Source organism: Ranitomeya variabilis, chromosome 4, assembly GCF_051348905.1.
Source record: "Ranitomeya variabilis isolate aRanVar5 chromosome 4, aRanVar5.hap1, whole genome shotgun sequence".
In the NCBI taxonomy this organism is placed as follows: domain Eukaryota; kingdom Metazoa; phylum Chordata; class Amphibia; order Anura; family Dendrobatidae; genus Ranitomeya; species Ranitomeya variabilis.
Genome location: NC_135235.1, coordinates 338338298 through 338358280, shown reverse-complemented (window position 1 = coordinate 338358280; position 19983 = coordinate 338338298). Strand labels below are relative to the sequence as shown.

Sequence of the window (19983 nt, the reverse complement as noted above, 5' to 3'; positions counted from 1 at the left end):
CTGCAGATCCGCAGCAAAATCCGTAACGTGTGCACATAGCCTAATACGGAATGATAACCTTCGCACTCAATAAGTCAGGTACAATTGTATTTCAAAAAGTTGCAGTTTCATTCACAGCTGACTTTTTAGGAATTACAGGATGGGGATGAGGGGGCCATGCATACCAGGATGGGGATGAGGAGGCCATGCATACCAGGATGGGGATGAGGAGGCCATGCATACCAGGATGGGGATGAGGAGGCCATGCATACCAGGATGAGGATGAGAGGGCCATGCATACCAGGATGGGGATGAGGAGGCCATGCATACCAGGATGAGGATGAGAGGGCCATGCACACCAGGATGGGGATGAGGAGGCCATGCATACCAGGATGGGGATGAGGAGGCCATGCATACCAGGATGGGGATGAGGAGGCCATGCATACTAGGATGGGGATGAGGAGGCCATGCACACCAGGATGGGGATGAGGAGGCCATGCATACCAGGATGGGGATGAGGAGGCCATGCATACCAGGATGGGGATGAGGGGGCCATGCACACCAGGATGGGGATGAGGAGGCCATGCATTCCAGGATGGGGATGAGGGGGCCATGCACACCAGGATGGGGATGAGGGGGCCATGCATACCAGGATGGGGATGAGGAGAACATGCATACCAGCATGGGGATGAGGGGGCCATGCATACCAGGATGGGGATGAGGAGGCCATGCATACCAGGATGAGGATGAGAGGGCCATGCATACCAGGATGGGGATGAGGAGGCCCTGCATACTAGGATGGGGATGAGGAGGCCATGCACACCAGGATGGGGATGAGGAGGCCATGCATACCAGGATGGGGATGAGGAGGTCATGCATACCAGGATGGGGATGAGAAGGCCATGCATACCAGGATGGGGATGCGGTGGCCATGCATACCAGGATGGGGATGAGGAGGCCATGCATTCCAGGATGGGGATGAGGGGGCCATGCACACCAGGATGGGGATGAGGGGGCCATGCATACCAGGATGGGGATGAGGAGAACATGCATACCAGCATGGGGATGAGGGGGCCATGCATACCAGGATGGAGATGAGGAGGCCATGCATTCCAGGATGGGGATGAGGGGGCCATGCACACCAGGATGGGGATGAGGGGGCCATGCATACCAGGATGGAGATGAGGAGACCATGCATACCAGCATGGGGATGAGGGGGCCATGCATACCAGGATGGGGATGAGGAGGCCATGCATACCAGGATGGGGATGAGGGGGCCATGCATACCAGGATGGGGATGAGGGGGTCATGCATTCCAGGATGGGGATGAGGGGGCCATGCATACCAGGATGGGGATGAGGGGGCCATGCATTCCAGGATGGGGATGAGGGGGCCATGCATTCCAGGATGGGGATGAGGAGACCATGCATACCAGGATGGGGATGAGGAGACCATGCATACCAGGATGGGGATGAGGGGGCCATGCATACCAGGATGGGGATGAGGGGGCCATGCATACCTGGATTGGGGAAATATATACCAGAATGGGGGATGGGGGATATTACTACAGAATTGACCACATTTTTTCCTTCACTTTTTTTTTTTTCTATTTTCCTCCTCTAAAACCTAGGGACATAACTACAATATGAGGACCTGGATGGGGAAATATCTACAAGATGGGAACCTAGATGGGAACATATCTACAATATGGGGACCTGGATGGGGACTTATCTAAATATAGATAATATTTCTCACTGCAAAAATGCAAATAAATTTATATAATTTATATAATGTGATTTTCTGGATTTTATTTTTGATATTCTCTCTCAAAATGTTAAAATTAACCTACCTTTAAAATTATAGACTGGTCATGTCTTTGTCAGTGGGCAAACTTACAAAATCAGCAAGGGATCAAATACTAATTTCCTTCACTGTATAAATACTTGATAAGACCAACACCTGTCAGGCCAGATATACAGCATTCTATAATGCTGTATATCTGTTCCCAATGCAACCTGCAAGACAAGAAACAGACCTTTTATTATACTCGCCTGCTGGGTGATCCGGTCCAAGGGTTGTCGCTGCCCCCCATTCTTCTTGCTATGCCGTCCTCCTTCTTGCTTCATGTGAATGATGCGTCCCTACATCATCCATACAGTCTCCCCAGCATTGTGCTCCTGCGCACTGCAGTATTTTGCTGTGTCCTGGTCAGGGCAGACAAGTTCGCCTGCTCAGGAGCGCAAGAACTTTCAAGAACTTTCAAGAACTGAAAGTAGCTCTGTAAGCAGACGGTTCTGGTTGCTCCCCACTTTAAGAAGGAATTTGTACTCCAGATTGATGCCTAAGAAGTCAGATTAGGAACAGTCCTTTCTCAGGAGATAAACGGTGAGGAACACCCCGTTCTCTACCTAAGTAGGCATGTGAGAAAAATTATTCCATTGTAGAAAAGGAATGCTTGGCCATAAGCTGGGCGTTGTACATGTTAGAATACTATCCGTTAGGGCAAAAATTTAAATTACTATCCAACCATTCCCAACTCAGGTGGTTGAGGAAGTAAAAGGGTAAAAAAGCTCTAGTTACCCGCTGGTTTCTAGTACTGCAGGATTTCAGCTTCCAAGCAGAACACAGAGCCGGGAAGCTACATGGTAATGCCGAAGCCTTCTCGAGAATCCAGTGTCTAGTGGTAGAAGTTGTCAAGCCCCACAGCTGTAGGCAGAGGGGGGATGTCTACAAAGTGGCTGCCAGACACATAGTTGACAAGAGGTATGTATCACGGAGGTGGTTGTCTTCTGTGATGTAAACCTGGGGTAATTCTCTAGTGCATATAGTACTAAGAGGCTTGATTTATGTATCTGGGCCAGGTTTTTTTGAGAGATGGGTGGGTCTGGCTGCACACATACCCACCCATGGGTGTGGTTCATAAGGTAAAATGGAGTCTGTCTGACACATGGTCTGTGTGTGTGGAGTTAAGAAGGCCTCCTGTGTGTTATCTCAAGACTAAGCTGGTATACTGGATCCGGCCTGTGTGTTATCTAGCCTGTATGTCCTGGACTATCTCTAAAGGTACCGTCACACTAGGCGATATCGCCAGCAATCCGTGACGTTGCAGCGACCTGGATGGCGATATCGCTGTATTTGACACGCAGCAGCGATCTGGATCCCGCTGTGAAATTGCTGGTCGCTGCTAGAAGGTCTGCACATTATTTGGTCGCTAGGTCGCCGTGTATCGCCGTGTTTGACAGCAAAAGCGACGATACCAGCGATATTTTACACTGGTAACCAGGGTAAACATCGGGTTACTAAGCGCAGGGCCGCGCTTAGTAACCCGATGTTTACCCTGGTTACCAGCGTAAAAGTTAAAAAAACAAACAGTACATGCTCACCTGCTCGTCCCCCAGCCTCTGCTTCCTGACACTAAAGCGCCGGCCCTAAACTGAAAGTGAAAGCAACAGCGGTGACGTCACCGCTCTGCTGTTAGGGCCGGAGCTCAGTCAGCGTCAGGATGCAGAGGCTGGGGGACGCGCAGGTGAGCATGTACTGTTTGTTTTTTTAACTTTTACGCTGGTAACCAGGGTAAACATCGGGTTACTAAGCGCGGCCCTGCGCTTAGCAACCCGATGTTTACCCTGGTTACCCGGGGACCTCGGCATCGCTGGTCGCTGGAGAGCGGTCTGTGTGACAGCTCTCCAGCGACCACACAGCGACGCTGCAGCGATCGGCATTGCTGTCGCTATCGCTGCAGCGTCGCTTAGTGTGACGGTACCTTTAAGTGACTTTATTAAGAACTGTTTACTTTGTTTTGCCTGCACTGAAAGGCCATTTATTTTCCTTTGCTTGTGGCATGGCTTGTGAAGCACCAATAAACCAGAATGGACATTTAGATGGAAATGGTTCCTGTGTTACCTTACCATGCACCCAAGTGAAAAGCATTTCCACAGTAGGTATATAAATGTAAATAACTTGGCATTCCTTTTATGGTTGATAGCAGCAAGTACTTGTGGGGCAATGAAAATGTCAATATTTCACACAATATGAACATTTCTCATGGGATCTCTCTTTTTATACATTCTTGTTCACCTTTTCTGCTAAGCATTCAGATTGTAATGTGGTAACATCATCACATCTCGGAGCAGCTGCATAGATTTATACATGAATTTGCCTCTTTATTATCCATCATGCTGTTAGACCAGGGGTGGGGAACCTTTTTTTCTGCCAAGGGAAATTTGGATATTTAAACCACCCTTCGGGGGCAGTAAAAATTGTGTGCTAACAAAGTGCAAAGTAAGTCTTGACGCTGGCACTGGTGTCAGGGTGTAATCTTTCACTGCATGCCCCTCAGTGTTAAGTAATGAACGCTGCATGCACGTGCTCACAGCGTAAGATGAGATTAAAAGGCTGGTGGCCATCAAAACACTGCTACCAGCCCAAGCACTGTGGTCCCCAGGAATCTGCCCGGGGGCTGGAGAAAAAGGTCATCACGGCCGTAAATGGCCCGTGAGACTGAGGTTCCCCACTCCTGTTTTAGACTATACTTTTAGGCCCAATAAAATTAGAAACAGATTTATAACATTTTTCTGGTTTTACAAACCAACTTACAATATCATAATGGCGAACATGATGACAATCTCCAAAGTTAGAGATAGAAAGAGGGCTATTTCTTTCTTTTCTGTCTGTAGATCATCTGGCTCTATGAGAAAATATAGGACAGACACAAAAAAAATAATCTATACACAACACGTTATTTATATGAAAAGTATATGGCTGTTCCAGGATATCTAAAATTGAAAATGAAGCAACTCTCTGAATTTAAAACTTAAAACTCTGCAGTCCTATTAATATTGGTCTCATACTTTAACAGATAACAGATGCACGTTGTGATGTACAATTACAAATTACAATGTGGTACCGTGTTAGCCAGAAAAATCTATGTCAATTCTTTTATGCCCAACGATGACAAAAGTATTCTCGGAGTGATACCTATTTGGCTTACCAGAATATTATTATTTATTATTTATTTATTTATATAGCACCATTGATTCCATGGTGCTGTACATGAGAAGGGGTTACATACAAGTTACAGATATCACTTACAGTAAACAAACTAACAATGACAGACATACAGAGGGGCGCGGACCCTACCCTTGCGGGCTTAGGGTATGTGCACACGTCCGGATTTCTTGCAGAAATTTCCTGAAGAAAACTGGAAATTTTATGCAAGAAATCCGCATTTTTTTTTTTTGCGTTTTTTTCCGTTTTTTTCACGGTTTTTTAGCATTTTGCAAGCGTAATTAGCTTGCAGAATGCTAAAGTTTTCCAAGCGATCTGTAGCATCGCTTGGAAAACTGACTGACAGGTTGGTCACACTTGTCAAACATACTGTTTGACAAGTGTGACCAACTTTTTACTATAGATGCTACTTATGCAGCATCTATAGTAAAAGATAGAATGTTTAAAAATAATAAAAAAAATAAAAAAATGGTTATACTCACCCTCTGCAGCCTCCGTTCCTATAGATGCCGGTGTGGTTCAGGGCCTTCGGTGACGTCACGGCTTGTGATTGGTCGCGAGCGGTCACATGAGCGGTCACGCGACCAATCACAAGACAGTGACGTCACCGCAGGTCCTGAACCACACCATCTATAGGAACAGAAGCGGCAGCATGCAGCGGTGAGAGGCGGGAACACTCCGGGGACATCGAAGGTGAGTATATGGCTATTTTTTATTTTAATTCTTTTTTTTCGACCAATTATATGGTGCCCAGTGCGTGGAGGAGAGTCTCCTCTCCTCCACCCTGGGTACCAACCGCACATAATCTGCTTACTTCCCGCATGGTGTGCACAGCCCCGTGCGGGAAGTAAGCAGATCAATGCACTCCTAGGTGTGCGGAATCCCCGCAATTCCGCATTTTTAATGAACATGTTGCTTTTTTTCCGCGATGCGATTTTTTCGCGGAAAAAATCGCAACATTTGCACAAAAATTGTGGAATACACTGTAAATAATAGGAGGCATAGGTTAGCGTTTTTTTCGCGTTTTTATCACGTTTTTATAGCAAAAAAAACGCGAAAAAAATCCTGAACATGTGCACATGGCCTCACATTCTACAGGATTATGGGGAAGATCCAGGAGAATCAGCATGGAGTAGTGACCATTAGATTTAGCTGCTAGTAGATCATTAGAGACTTTAGTGAGGGCAGTTTCAGTAAAGTGTAAAGAGTGGAAACCGGATTGTAGATGGTCAAGAAGAGAATGATCTAAGACATAGTGGATTAGACGGGAGTGGACCAAGCATTTCAGGAGTTTAGAGATGAAGGGAAGATTAGAGACATGTCTATAGTTTGCAGCACAGTTCTGGTCCAGGGATGTTTTTTTCAGTAATGGATGTATGATGGCATGTTTAATTAAGAAGGGAAAGATACCGGAAGAGAAAGAGAGGTTGAATATTTTTGTTAAGTGAGTGGTGACAGCTGGGGAAATGGACTGGAGGAGATGTGAGGGAATAGGGTTACTGGTGCAAGTAGTAGGGCGAGAAGATGCAAGGAGTCTGATCACTTCTTCTGTGACTGGTTCAAAGACAAAGAGTAAGCTAGATGCAGTGGAGGAGGGAGGACAGTGCACAGTATGAGGGGATTGGGAGAAAATTTCCTTTTTTTAGATTGTCAGCGCTGAGATCCGTGGTTGGGGCCTGCACTCTTGGATTGAGGAGAGAATGTAAAGTGTCAAAGACACATTTAGGATTGTTGGATAGTGAGGTGATGAGGGTGTTGAAGTATGTTTTGTTTGGAGATGTGAAAAGCAGTTGTATGTTTTAAGCAGAAACTTAGAATGGATGAAGTCTTTGGCCAGGTTAGATTTTCTCCACAGATGTTAGGCACACCTAGAGCACCGCTATTGGAAAGGCGTTTGCAGCGTGTGCCAGGGTTGTCGCCTTCTGTGCCGAGCTGTTCTATGTATAGGAAAGTGCAGTTTTATCTAGGGCACTTTGCAGTGTTTCATTATAATGTTTCAGTGCAGAGTCAGTACTGAGAGGGAGGAGATTGAGGCCAATGATGACTGCAAATTCTTCATAAGTTTCTGGTTGCTAATGGCATGCATATTTCTATAAGTGTGGAAGAGGGTAGTAGGTATAATCATGCACCGAGCAGAGCCGGGAGGAGACCAGGTACAAGGAATTTCCATCTTCATGCGCAGGAGAGTTAGTAAGCTGTGAAAGGCCAAAAGGAAGAGGTTAGAGATAAAAGGTGAGTGGCGGAAGGGGAGAGGAGAAAACCAATGGGGATGTTCAAGTCTCCCATGATGAGGATGGGGATGTCACAGGATAGAAAATGGGGAAGCCAGGGGCAAAGTGATAAAGAAAAGTGATGTCACTAGTAGGCGGAGCCTACCGGCCATCTTTTTTAATTCCTCGTGGTTTCCAGGTAAGCGCTACCGGCCGGAGTGCCCCTGGTCCCACAGCGCGCTCCACCATCTGGCACAGATAGTGCCGCAACCCCGGGCCATTACATGAACTAACCTCCAGCAGTGCACCGCACGTAGTGCTTCAACGCTTGATACAGACAGTGCCGCAACACCGGTTATCTGCAGTCTGCAATCAGCACGCCGCAGCACCTCACACACATAGGTAAGCTGACAGCCTCAGTTTTCTCTTTGGCGATATGATTGCAGGTTTAGGAGGTGGGCAGTTCGTTAAGTGATTGTATTTTTACTATCTAACTATTGCCATTACTGTTCCATTCTGTGGAGTAGTACTGTTATTTTGTTTGGAGCACTATATCCTTGGATTACTCCATTACTATTATTTTTCTCCTCAAGCGCGGTTTCTACCCCATTTGATTCTACATATTACGTATACGGGTGGGCACTACCCAGTTTGATTCCAGCAGTTGAGGAGTATTGCGTTCTAGGGTGAGTGCCAGTGTTTTTCTATTATCTTGATAAAGAAACTGATTGGAGGGGCCAGGAGGGCAATACACAACAGCCACTCACAGGGACAAAGGGCTGTAGAGTGACAGCGTGTACCTCAAAAGGAGGTAAGATAAGTGAGGATACTAGGAGGATAACCTGAAAGGAGCAGCCCAACACCTCCACCTGGTCTATTGTCTGATCTTGGGGTATGAGAGAAATGTAGTCCACCATATGAGAGAGCAGGAAAGGCTGTTGGGTCTGATTGCTGGATCCAGGTTTCAGTAAGAGCCAGAAAGTTAAGAGAATCAGAAAGGAAGAAGTCATAGATGAAGGAGAGTTTATTACACACTGAGTGAGAATTTCAGAGGGCACAGTTAAGAGACAGAAGGTATGCAAGGAATATTAATGAGATTTGAGGGGTTTCTAAATGTAGTAGCTGAGGGGTTTAACTGACTATAACATGAAGGGCCAGGGTTGGGAGAATATATCTCCTGCGACTAGAAGAAGGAGGATAGATAGAGTGAGCAGAAGGTTAAGTGATTTGTGAAAGCATCTCTTGTGTAGCATAGTAGGACTAAAGGGATCTGTGCAGTTTGCATTGTGAAGAGAGTGCGGTACATAGAGGGGCTGAGAAGGATGGAGTGTAAAGAGTTTGTGCAAGGATGGTGGATGTTAGTAAATGCAGCAGCCAGGATATAAATTATACAAATGCATATGGTGCATATTTGTTGCAATTCAAATGTTCTGGAAATAGGGTTCTTTACATCTTTACTTCTGAACATCTTTACTACTACAGCTGCCATCACTGAGGAATACATTCCTACAACAAGGATATCATCCAGACCACTGGTAATAAATGAACAGATCGACAGAGCTATGAGGATCGCAAGAAGCAGCCTGCTGGATTGAGAGCGGAGTGAGGGAGGACAACAGTGTGCCTCTTGTGGTCACATACAACCTCCACATGAGTATCTGAAGGAAAATTGGTGCTGATTTCCAACCCATATTCCACAGAGACAATGCACTGAAAAATATTCCCAGAACTACCACTTCTCTCCTACAAACAGCCCCCTAACTTAAGGAATCTCCCTATCAGAAGTGTCCATTAATCACCATCAGTGACGGGCACATTCTCATGTAACAAAAAATGCAAAACTTGTACCCACATAGAATCAAGAAATACAGTTTGCATACCAAACACAAATCAGGACTATAAGGTCACGGGTTCCTTTTCTTGTACATCCTCCAATGTGGTGTACATGATACAATGTACGAGGTGCCCTGGAAGTATCTATATTGGGGAAACCATGCAAAAACTACAAACTAGGATGAATCTACACAGACACACAATCAGGAATGAAATGGACACTCCTGTGGGAAAACATTTCTCTGGACCTGGACACAGTATGACAGATTTAAAATACTAAATAATACTTAATACGAAAAGGTCATTTTAAGGACGACAGAGAGAGAGAAGAATCTGGGAATTCAATCTGTTTAAGATGTTCAATTCTTTGACACTAGAGGCCCCGTCACACACAGCGACGCTGCAGCGATACAGACAACGATGCTGATCGCTGCAGCGTCGCTGTTTAGTCGCTGTGTGGTCGCTGGGGAGCTGTCACACAGACCGCTCTCCAGCGACCAACGATGCCGAGGTCCCCGGGTAACCAGGGTAAACATCAGGTTGCTAAGTGCAGGGCCGCGCTTAGTAACCCGATGTTTACCCTGGTTACCAGCGTAAAAGTAAAAAAAACAAACACTACATACTCACCTTCGCGTCCCCCGGCGTCCGCTTCCTGCACTGACTGAGCGCCGGCCCTAACAGCAGAGCGGTGACGTCACCGCTGTGCTTTCACTTTACGGCCGGATCTCAGTCAGTGCGGGAAGCAGACGGCAAGGGACCTGACGGACACTGGAATGTGAGTATGTACTGTTTTTTTTTTTTTTACATTTACGATGGTAACCAGGGTAAACATCGGGTTACTAAGAGCGGCCCTGCGCTTAGTAACCCGATGTTTACCCTGGTTACCAGTGAAGACATCGCTGAATCCGTGTCACACACCGATTCAGTGATGTCAGCGGGACCCCAACGACCAAAAAAAGGTCCAGGCCATTCCGACACGACCAGCGATCTCGCAGCAGGGGCCTGGTCGCTGGTACGTGTCAAACATAGCGAGATCGCTACTGAGGTCGCTGTTGCGTCACAAAACTTGTGACTCAGCAGCGATCTCGCTAGTGATCTCGCTATGTGAGACGGGGCCTTAAGACTCCATTTAACACCTGGATTTATGACTCACTACATGGACACAACTCACACCTCCATCAGACAGACTGCAGATAAGAAAATGCCATAAGGCCCCGTCTCACTAAGCGATTTACCAACGATCACGACCAGCGATATGACCTGGCCGTGATCGTTGGTAAGTCGCTGTGTGGTCGCTGGGGAGCTGTCACACAGACAGCTCTCTCCAGCGACCAACGATCAGGGGAACGACTTCGGCATCGTTGAAACTGTCTTCAACGATGCCGAAGTCCCCCTGCAGCACCCGGGTAAGCAGGGTAAACATCGGGTTACTAAGCGCAGGGCCGCGCTTAGTAACCCGATGTTTACCCTGGTTACCAGCGTAAATGTAAAAAAAACAAACAGTACATACTCGCCTTTCGGTGTCCAGGTCCCTTGCCGTCTGCTTCCTGCTCTCACTGAGATCCGGCCGTACAGCGAGAGCAGAGCGCAGCGGTGACGTCACTGCTGTGCTCTCACTTCTCACTGTACGGCGGCACTCAGTGAGAGCAGGAAGCAGACGGCAAGGGACCTGGACACCGAAAGGCGAGTATGTACTGTTTGTTTTTTTTTACATTTACGCTGGTAACCAGGGTAAACATCGGGTTACTAAGCGCGGCCCTGCGCTTAGTAACCCGATGTTTACCCTGGTTACCAGTGAAGACATCGCTGGATCGGTGTCACACACACCGATTCAGTGATGTCAGCGGGGCCTCACCGACCAAAAAAAGGTCCAGGCCATTCCGACACGACCAGCGATCTCGCAGCAGGGGCCTGATCGCTGGTACGTGTCACACATAGCGAGATCGCTACTGAGGTCGCTGTTGCGTCACAAAACTTGTGACTCAGCAGCGATCTCGCTAGCGATCTCGCTATGTGAGACGGGGCCTTAATGTGATTTCCTTGGCTTATCTTTAGGAGGTATCACCTCTCCCACCTCATGAACTAATGTCCTACTGTAATATCCTTTAAATGTTGTGCTTTTTTCTTATTACTCTATTTGTAATCTTGCCTGAAGAAGGAGCCACTGTGCTCTGAAAGCTAAAAACATATATTATTTTCTGGTTAGCCAATAAAGGTATCACTCCGAGAATACTTTTGTCGTCATTGGGCAGAAAAGCATTCACATAGTTGTATATAGAAAGAAGTAGGCCAAGTATGATGGGCCATTACCAACCTCGGCTCTAAGTATATTTACCTGTGACCTAAAGGTTAGTAAAGACTCTCCATATGTAAACCCAATTTATTTCCTGTCCCACATTTAAAGGGGTTTTCTAATTCTCTGTCTTGAGGAACGTGCCGCTCCTCTGCCTCCCTGTTTCCTGCCTGCTGGTGGGTAATTCACTCATGAAGACTGACATGGCAGTGATGCTGGTTCACGCTACTGTGCTAGAAGCAATCCTTCCAGCACCACAGCAGCCATATACCATGGATACACTGCAAAGGTTTCTGGTAACCTTGCCAACAAGCAGTAAATTATCGAAGTAAAAATCCCTCTGTTCTTTGAGGGGATTATTAAGAAGAGGAAAATTGCACAGTTGCTTGTTTTTACAGTGTGCAATTGTACCCATTTCACAAGATGAGGTAGGTTACCCTTAATGTGACCCACAGTGATTTCAAGACCAGAGCATTGGATCCCCAAGAACTGGGCTCTGCAATCCCATTTCAAATGGAGCTATGCTCCTTTCATTGTCCATCGGACAGCAAGAAATACTCAAGTATAGCACTTGGTGATTTCTGGCAATACCATAGACAATGAGTGAAGCATGCACATCTTCTCCAGTGTCAGCTAGCTCTGCGGAGTGCAATTCTTAGGCCGGATCACATGATGGTATTTTCTCTCATGTGACAGAACCGGATCGATTATGTTACTGACACTTTGATTAAACTCTGATTAGAGTTTGATCAAAGTGTCAATTTAGTGTGATCCGATTCTCTTGGAAGATAAAACCAGAGCACACTGAGGAGATGATGTCTGGCAGACTGTTTGAGTCTGTGGAAATCAATCTGAATGACTTCTGAGTACAGTCCAATTTTTTACACGCACCCATAGACTTGTATGGGTGCGCGTCATGCGATTAGCGGATCCACTCTCTGCATGCTATGATTATTTTCTCATACTGAATAGGCATGGAAAAAAAATCAGATCAGCACCGCCCCATAGCACACCACCGGGGCGAGTGCTATCTGATAACACATTGGATAGTACTGGTGTGATGCATATGCTGGTGGTCCCAGTGCTCAGACTCCAAGAGATCATCGAGCATCGGTAGGGAATAACTTGTTATTTTTTTAAATAACCCTATAAATGTACATGTTCCTGGTAAGATAGGATGAGCTGAACAAGCTTTACCTTTTAATGCCCTCGGTAATCATGTGAACTTCCAGATCATGCACCTTCAGCATCATTTTATTAATGGTAAATTGGTGAGTAATAACATTTTACTAAAACGGGGCATTTGTATGTAAGGAACAATAGTGTATTACCTGAATAACCCAAAACTAGTAAAAAAATGAAGTTTACCTCCACATACAGATCCCTTGAAGCACGGAGCTCTGATTCGAAGACACGTCTTACTGTCAAGGACCGGTCCCTCGATTACAGCTAGAAACACAGTTGTCACATTTCACAAACACATACTAACAGATTGTTTCACGTCTTCTTAGCTAATATGTGCCTGTACAGCATTTCCATTTTATAGATGATGATTTTTTTATATAAAGGGAAAATTATTTTTTATTTGTATAATCCAAATTTATTTTGATTTAGGAAATGGTTTTCTTGATTTTTTGACCCTTTAACGGCATTTACCCATTAAGTGTATTTATTATTATGATAAATATATCATTTCTGGGGTTCTGACTTCCGGGACCCCACTACTCACAAGAGTCCTCTGTGTGGATGAAGTGGTAGTGCACGGGTCATTTTTACAGATGTGAATTTTTATCATTTGAAAGCTGTAACTTTATTTTCCAATGCAATGTAGCCACATAAAGGTGTATGTTTTTGCCAAATGTATTAGATCTTTGCACTGCACTATTTTGAGTTAAATATTTTTACAAGTTTGCATTGTAAGCGGATATTGGGAAAATATAAAATTTGGACACATTTTTAATTACCACTAGAAGACCATGGAATTAAGCAATTGATCAACTAATGTAATGTATTATGCAATCTATTAGGCATATAGACGTGGCAACCCATTGCTAGCCACTGAGAAAGCCTTTTATCTCTGTAATAACCACTTGGATTGACCAAGTCTTAAAAGGTTTAAATGTCTTGGATCCAAGCTCTGAATCAATAATATTGCAGCTAATAATTATGTGTGTGTTACGGCAGACACCCACTCTGATATGCGCCATTCATAGCGACATCATGGCAGATAACAGCTGTGACCAATTATTACTACTCCACATGAACACTCCAAAAATACATTCATGTCAAGACTTCATTCAGACGTCAAGAAGTTTTCGTCAAACCAAAAAAATAGACCGCTTATCATTAGGGTTTGGATTGTGATTTCAGCAGAGTTTGGTCAGAGTCTGTTTTTACAATTCATGTTTCATCAATTTTTTACGCTTACAAAGCTAAAAACTTATAGAGATTTCCAAACTTCTAACAAACAATCTGTTAAATATTAATAATTATTTAATTATTATTATACTCAATTTTGTACTGAGCACATTGCCTTTCGCTGACATTAAAAAAGCTATTCCTGTATATTTAGCTCAGAGTAAAAGTTAACACCATATAGAGAGAACACGTGCTCTATGGAATATACATATCCATAGCTCTTGGGGGGGCTGTCACTTGGGGGCTGTCACTTTGGGCCTCCTCTTTCACTCTTTATGGACTACAGATTTCACACAGACAGGATGAACAGCTGGTAGCCATGTGCTTCTTGATGACATCTACTCCATGACAGAGACAGACGCCATTTACCATTCAGAATCTCAGGAAAGATGGGGAACAAACTTTGATATGGACAAATGGACAATCTCTTTGTAACTATGGAGCGGCCCCCAAGCGCAGGGCAGCGGGGTACTCGGTACCAGGTCTCTCGGTTCTGGGGATGTCACGGTGGCCTGATCCGGTCCGTGGCCCTGCTAAGGGGCGCCCAATTAAAGATGTAGGTGACGGTGTAGGTCGCAGTAAATAACGAGGACACAGGGTTTCAAGTCTCTTTACCTCTTTACTGAAGGCTTCGGCATCCGCAATCCAGCGCACTGTTAACAGGGCTGGCTGAGACCGGTCGGTCCGAAGGCACATCCAGAGTTCCCTTTGCAGGTGGAAATCAGTAGCCTACCTACTAGCGCCTGGGTGTTGTAGTACTTCCCTGCTGAGCACCACGGGATAATCCTCACAACTGTCGTGTATGTTTCTGTTCTTTCTCTCTGTCCCCCAGATGATATGGATAGGACGCACCCGTATGACGGGATAGGCCTGGAGTTATTTTATAGGGACCCTAGAGACGCCCCTCTCCCACAATTGCCTCCGTTGTCTTCATTAGGTGTAAAAGGTGAGACAGCCAACCTAAAGTTAACTGCCCTGCCGTAGTTCAAAGTAATGCGTAGAGTCTATTACTTCCTCGGCGTTCCGGCCGCCGGCTACGCGCCTCAGAAGGATGCTGCCGATCTCGGGGCACGACTCCTTCTGGTTCTATCGCCTTTGTGCTGTGATCTCGTTTCTCACTTCTCCACAATATACTTCGCTTCGTGTCCTTTCTTAAGATGCCGCCGCAATGAGGTGCAGGCACGGCTCCGTAACGATCTGTCCTTTGCTAGGCCTCTGCCAGGATCCCACCCCTGACAGGGACCCCCCTGAATCCTCCCAAGTAACGCTTTCATCTCACTAGATGTTACCTGGGCAAAACCCAGTCAGCTTCTCTCTAACTTCCTATCCAACCCCCAGTTTTACCAGAGTGTGAGGAGTGGCCTAATACATAGAACCTTTTGCTCCCCCTGGTGGCCAGAGTGTGAAGTGTAATGTGTGACTGTGATACCTGGTCAGGTGAACTCTTTTAGTGCCATCAGATGTACCATCACTCCCCTTAGCGGCAGAGCGACGTTACTGCAACGACCAGGTCTCTGGGGCGCTGCAACTATTCCACCTATTTTATGTTTTGCTGCAATGATGATGCTTTTTGGTGGACAATCCAATAAATCACTACATTTTTATGAGACATCTGGTAAAGAGTCCTGATTAAATAAATGTGCGAAATAAGCATATTTAACACAATCATGACAGACGGACAGCACTAGGATGCAAGTAGGATGGCATCTCAGTGCTCCTCTGTCGGCATAATTCTCAGACATGTGAACAGCCCCATAGTGTATAATGGGTACACATTCTATCCATGAAGAACAAAGATAAAACTCGTATGTGAAAAACACACATCTGTATGTAATAGAGCAACAGAGAGGGGCCAGAAGATCACGGCGTCTGGTTACACAAACTCCTGCATGTATTAGAACTGCTTCACCATCCTATTAAACAGTGCAGGTTTTCCTTGCTCTGTCATGGCAAGGGTAAATCAGTTCAGTTGATCTACTGGAGCTCTTCATCCTGAATTATCTCAGCTGCTCTGTGTTGGTCACTCCTCTCTGGTATATATGCTGGTCACTGGTACATGAGATTTGCCAGTGATAGTTCTACTTCCTGGTTTGGTGGTGAATGAGAAAGTTCATTGTTTGGAGCAGGCAGTTTTAGAGTTTTTCTGGAGACTGCTGCGTGGAGTTGGTTTGAGTGTTTATCCTTATCCTCTCACATTTTGTTTCCCCTTCCTATACCTCCCCTGTTTCCCACTCTGTTTTGTGAGTGAATTTGTGTGATTGTAGTTTTCTTTTATCCCTGTCTGTTTACCCCTCTCTGTCTGGTTAGTGTTTTCTTATACACTTCGGGCCCTCACCTCCCTGGGTGGTGGAGGGTTTAGATAAGGGTTAAATTAGAAGCATAGCTATGTACGAGACCCCGGCGTCTCCACCATTTATGGTAATGTGGGGGACAGAGATAGGCTAGGGAACCTTTAGTTTGAGGGACTGTGTAGGTGACCACAGTCCCTTGTCACTACGTGACAATATATGTATTGGTTGATACTGGAAACATGTTTGTCCTGTAATGCACAGTTTACAGTAGGTAATCCTCAATGCACATTATGTCCTGACTTATCAGTTCTATGAATATATATGTGACTACATAACTATATTCATTTTAGCTGGATAAGTATGCCCAGGTATCATTCATTTTATGATCCATTAAGTCAGAAAAGAAAGTCTACACAGAAACCATATATAAAAGCGGTTACTTACAACAATCCTCAGAACAAGCTGCAAGAGAACATATGTGACATTAAGCTTCATCGTACAACAAACTAAATTAAATCTAAAAGCACTCACTTTCCAAACCACTGGCAGATATTACAGAAAAGTCTATGTAAGAAACCAGCCTGTCTGTGTAGCGCAAAAGGGGCATTATACTGTGCTGGGGGCTATAGGTGGCATTATACTGTGCTCGGGGCACTATGGGGACATCATACTGTGGGGGTATACTTTATGGACATTATACTGTGTTGGAGATCTACAGGAGGCATTATACTGTGCTAGGGGTGCTGTGAGGACATCACACTGTGTTGAGGGTACTGCGGCAGTGTCATAATGGGTGGTTCCTACTGAGTGCACACTATACTGTATTGGGGACACTGTGGGGGCATCATTCTATGTTGGGACCATTCTGGTAGCATCATGCTGTGTTGGAAGCACTGCAGCAGTTTTACACAGACAATTAGGACTGAGAGAGAAAGCATAATGAGACCAATACAAGGAGGATTAGACATCAACATTGGTAATTTAAAGGGGTTGTCCAGGATTTATTGATTGAGGATCTACACATGCAAGCACTCACGTGACATACAGGTGCTTCTCACAAAATTAGAATATCATAAAAAAGTTAATTTATTTCAGTTGTTCGCTACAAAAAGTGAAACTCATATTATATAGAGTCATTACAAACAGAGTGATGTATTTCAAGTTTTTATTTCTGTTAATGTTGATAATTATGGCTTACAGCGAATGAAAACCCAAAAGTCATTATCTCAGTAAATTAGAATACTTTATAAAATCAGCTTAAAAAATGATTTTAAACTCTGAAATGTTGGCCTACGGAAATGTATGTTCAGTAAATGCACTCAATACTTGGTCGGGGCTCCTTTTGCATCAATTACTGCATCAATGCATGCGGCATGGAGGCGATCAGCCTGTGGCACTGCTGAGGTGTTATGGAAGCCCAGGTTGCTTTGATAGCAGAATTCACCTCGTCTGCGTTGCTGGGTCTGGTGTCTCATTTTCCTCTTGACAATACTCCATAGATTCTCTATGGGGTTAAGATCAGGCGCGTTTGCTGCCAATCAAGTACAGTGATACTGTTGTTTGTAAACCAGGTATTGATACTTTTGGGTGGACAGGTGCCAAGTCCTGCTGGAGGATGAAATTTCCATCTCCAAAAAGCTTGTCAGCAGAGGGAAGCATGAAGTGCTCTAAAGTTTCCTGGTAGACGGCTGCGCTGGCTTTGGTCTTGATAAAACACAGTGGACCTACACCAGCAGATGACATGACTCCCCAAACCATCACTGATTGTGGAAACTTCACACTAGACCTCAAGCAGCTTGGATTAAGGTCTCTCCACTCTTCCTCCAGACTCTGGGACCTTGATTTCCAAATGAAAAGCAAAATTTACTTTCCTTATGGAGTGTGTCAATGACTGCCTTGTGGACATCTGTCAAGTCAGCAGTCTTCCCCATGATTGTGGAGCCTACTGACACAGACTAAGGGACCTTTTTAAACATTTATGAAGCCTTTGCAGGTGTTTTTTGTTAATTATTCTAATTTACTGAGATAATGACTTTTGTGTTATCATTGGCTGTAAGCCATATTCATCAAGATTAACAGAAATTAACACATGAAATAAATCACTCTGTGTGTAATGACTCTATATAATATATGAGTTTCACTTTTTGCATTCAAGAACTGAAATTAACTTTTTGCTATTTTAATTTTGTGAGAAGTACCTGTAACAATGTTATATGAGCGCTAGCAGTTCCTGCTCCTCTGACATCACTGGAACTGCACCGATGCAGCAGGCACCTAGGACATTTTTTACATTTTATTTGTGGGACTATAGCATTTAAAAAATGATTGTGCAAGTGGTGCATAATCCATTTAACATATGATTTAGAGTGCTGCACTTTCTTTAGGTTTAGGGATTCTGTTAGGTTCAGGGGTCCTGAGACAAGTGATACAAAAGGTTATTGCACTCATGTGCAGGATACGGATATTGAATAGATACATAGAAGTACCAAAAGGGTCATATGAAAAATAGGAGTAGAAAATATATTCTAAATTAAGTGGAGCAATAACTCCCAAGGGAGCAGTGACTCCCTTTCTGGAACTAGTTTGGTTGGGGTCAAATTAGGGAAAACACAAATTAAAGAAAATATATACACGGTATATCGATAAAACCAGGTTAGAAATATAATTACATAATGCGATTATTAGCTACAAGAAAAAAGTATCAGAGCAGTAGCTTCCATCATGGACCCAATGGTTAGGGGTAGTATTAGGAAATAGTTATGATGGAGTGTAAGATGCTTCTAATGTAAACCTGGGCAAAAGTGTTTTGGTGGTCACCATGTGGCTTATGGGTCATTCCACATCAAGTGGACCAGTTTTAAAAATCGTCCCCACTCGACCTTCTCCGATTTTGCTGAAAATTTATAAGGATGTACATGCATGTTTGAAAAGAGGTTCTGTAAATTTTTAGGGCCAGATCTCAAATACATTGGGCACTGTTGACCTTTCACTGGAGGTTCCACCAAGCCTGCGGCTTCAGCTAAGAGGATTTTCCAAACTTTGGCACATAGCCATTAGAGTTCTATATTGGCTATGATGCTGAAATTTGGCATACTAGCTCAACTTTTGCTGCTAAACATGATAAAATTATTACCGGCTATGACAAAACAATATTTCGGCCGCAGTTTTGTGTCAAAGTAGCTTGAAAAATGCGTCGCATAAAATTTATGCCAAACTTTGCCCATATATAACTCAAGACCAAAAACCAATAGTAACTGGTGCTTTGCCCTGTACACCAAACATCTACATGACTTTGCATTGCTGCAATATCACGGTCAAAGCATATGTATTTGTGGAAATATTCACACCCACATATGATGAAAAACTTAAAAAAAAACGAATTTTACCTATTTTTAGATCAAATTTCTCAAAAAGGGTACCCCTAAAATATATTAATTCTGATATCATTAGAAAGAGCACATTTTTCTCTACAAGGATCATTGTTTGTTTTTTTGGGGAGTCTCAGTTTAAGAAATGAAAAATGCCACTGAACATGGTGTTATTTATTAATACGCAATGAATGGTAACTGCACTATTCAAACCCTTGCGTTGGTCCATGGTGGTTATACCACAACCAATTCCCTAACAATTGGTATTATAATCCTATTAAGAATTGTAATAATGCTGTCTTTCGAGAATTGGCAGCCCCATCGCCTAGGAGCCGTGGCCGATAGCCGTGCAAGGTGAGCCTCGGGTGGTCTCTTTATCGCAGGTTCCGAAGCCTGAGGGTGAGTGTCTTTGCCTAGGATCCCAAGCCTAATATTGGGTATCTTTTGTTGGTTCCCAAGCCATAATGTTCAGTCTAAGTGGTCTGGAATTGTTGCTGAATTTGCAACATAATCGGTTCAGAGAAGCTGTATTGTCGGCCCATTGCTGTTGCAGCTGGTGCTGGAATTATTGCAATGATTGACTG

The 19983-nt window shown here is 44.4% G+C and overlaps 1 protein-coding gene across 1 annotated transcript in view; it reads right to left on the bottom strand.

The window, feature by feature from the left end:
• IZUMO3 (IZUMO family member 3) overlaps nucleotides 1–19983 on the bottom strand; it is a 106974-nt gene that overhangs the window by 9415 nt on the left and 77576 nt on the right. The window contains exons 4-6 of the mRNA XM_077250631.1: nucleotides 16476–16493; nucleotides 12691–12771; nucleotides 4576–4666 (exon numbers count right to left, since the gene is read on the bottom strand). Of these exons, the coding sequence (XP_077106746.1) occupies nucleotides 4576–4666; nucleotides 12691–12771; nucleotides 16476–16493 (190 nt within the window). The remainder of the gene's footprint in view (nucleotides 1–4575; nucleotides 4667–12690; nucleotides 12772–16475; nucleotides 16494–19983) is intronic.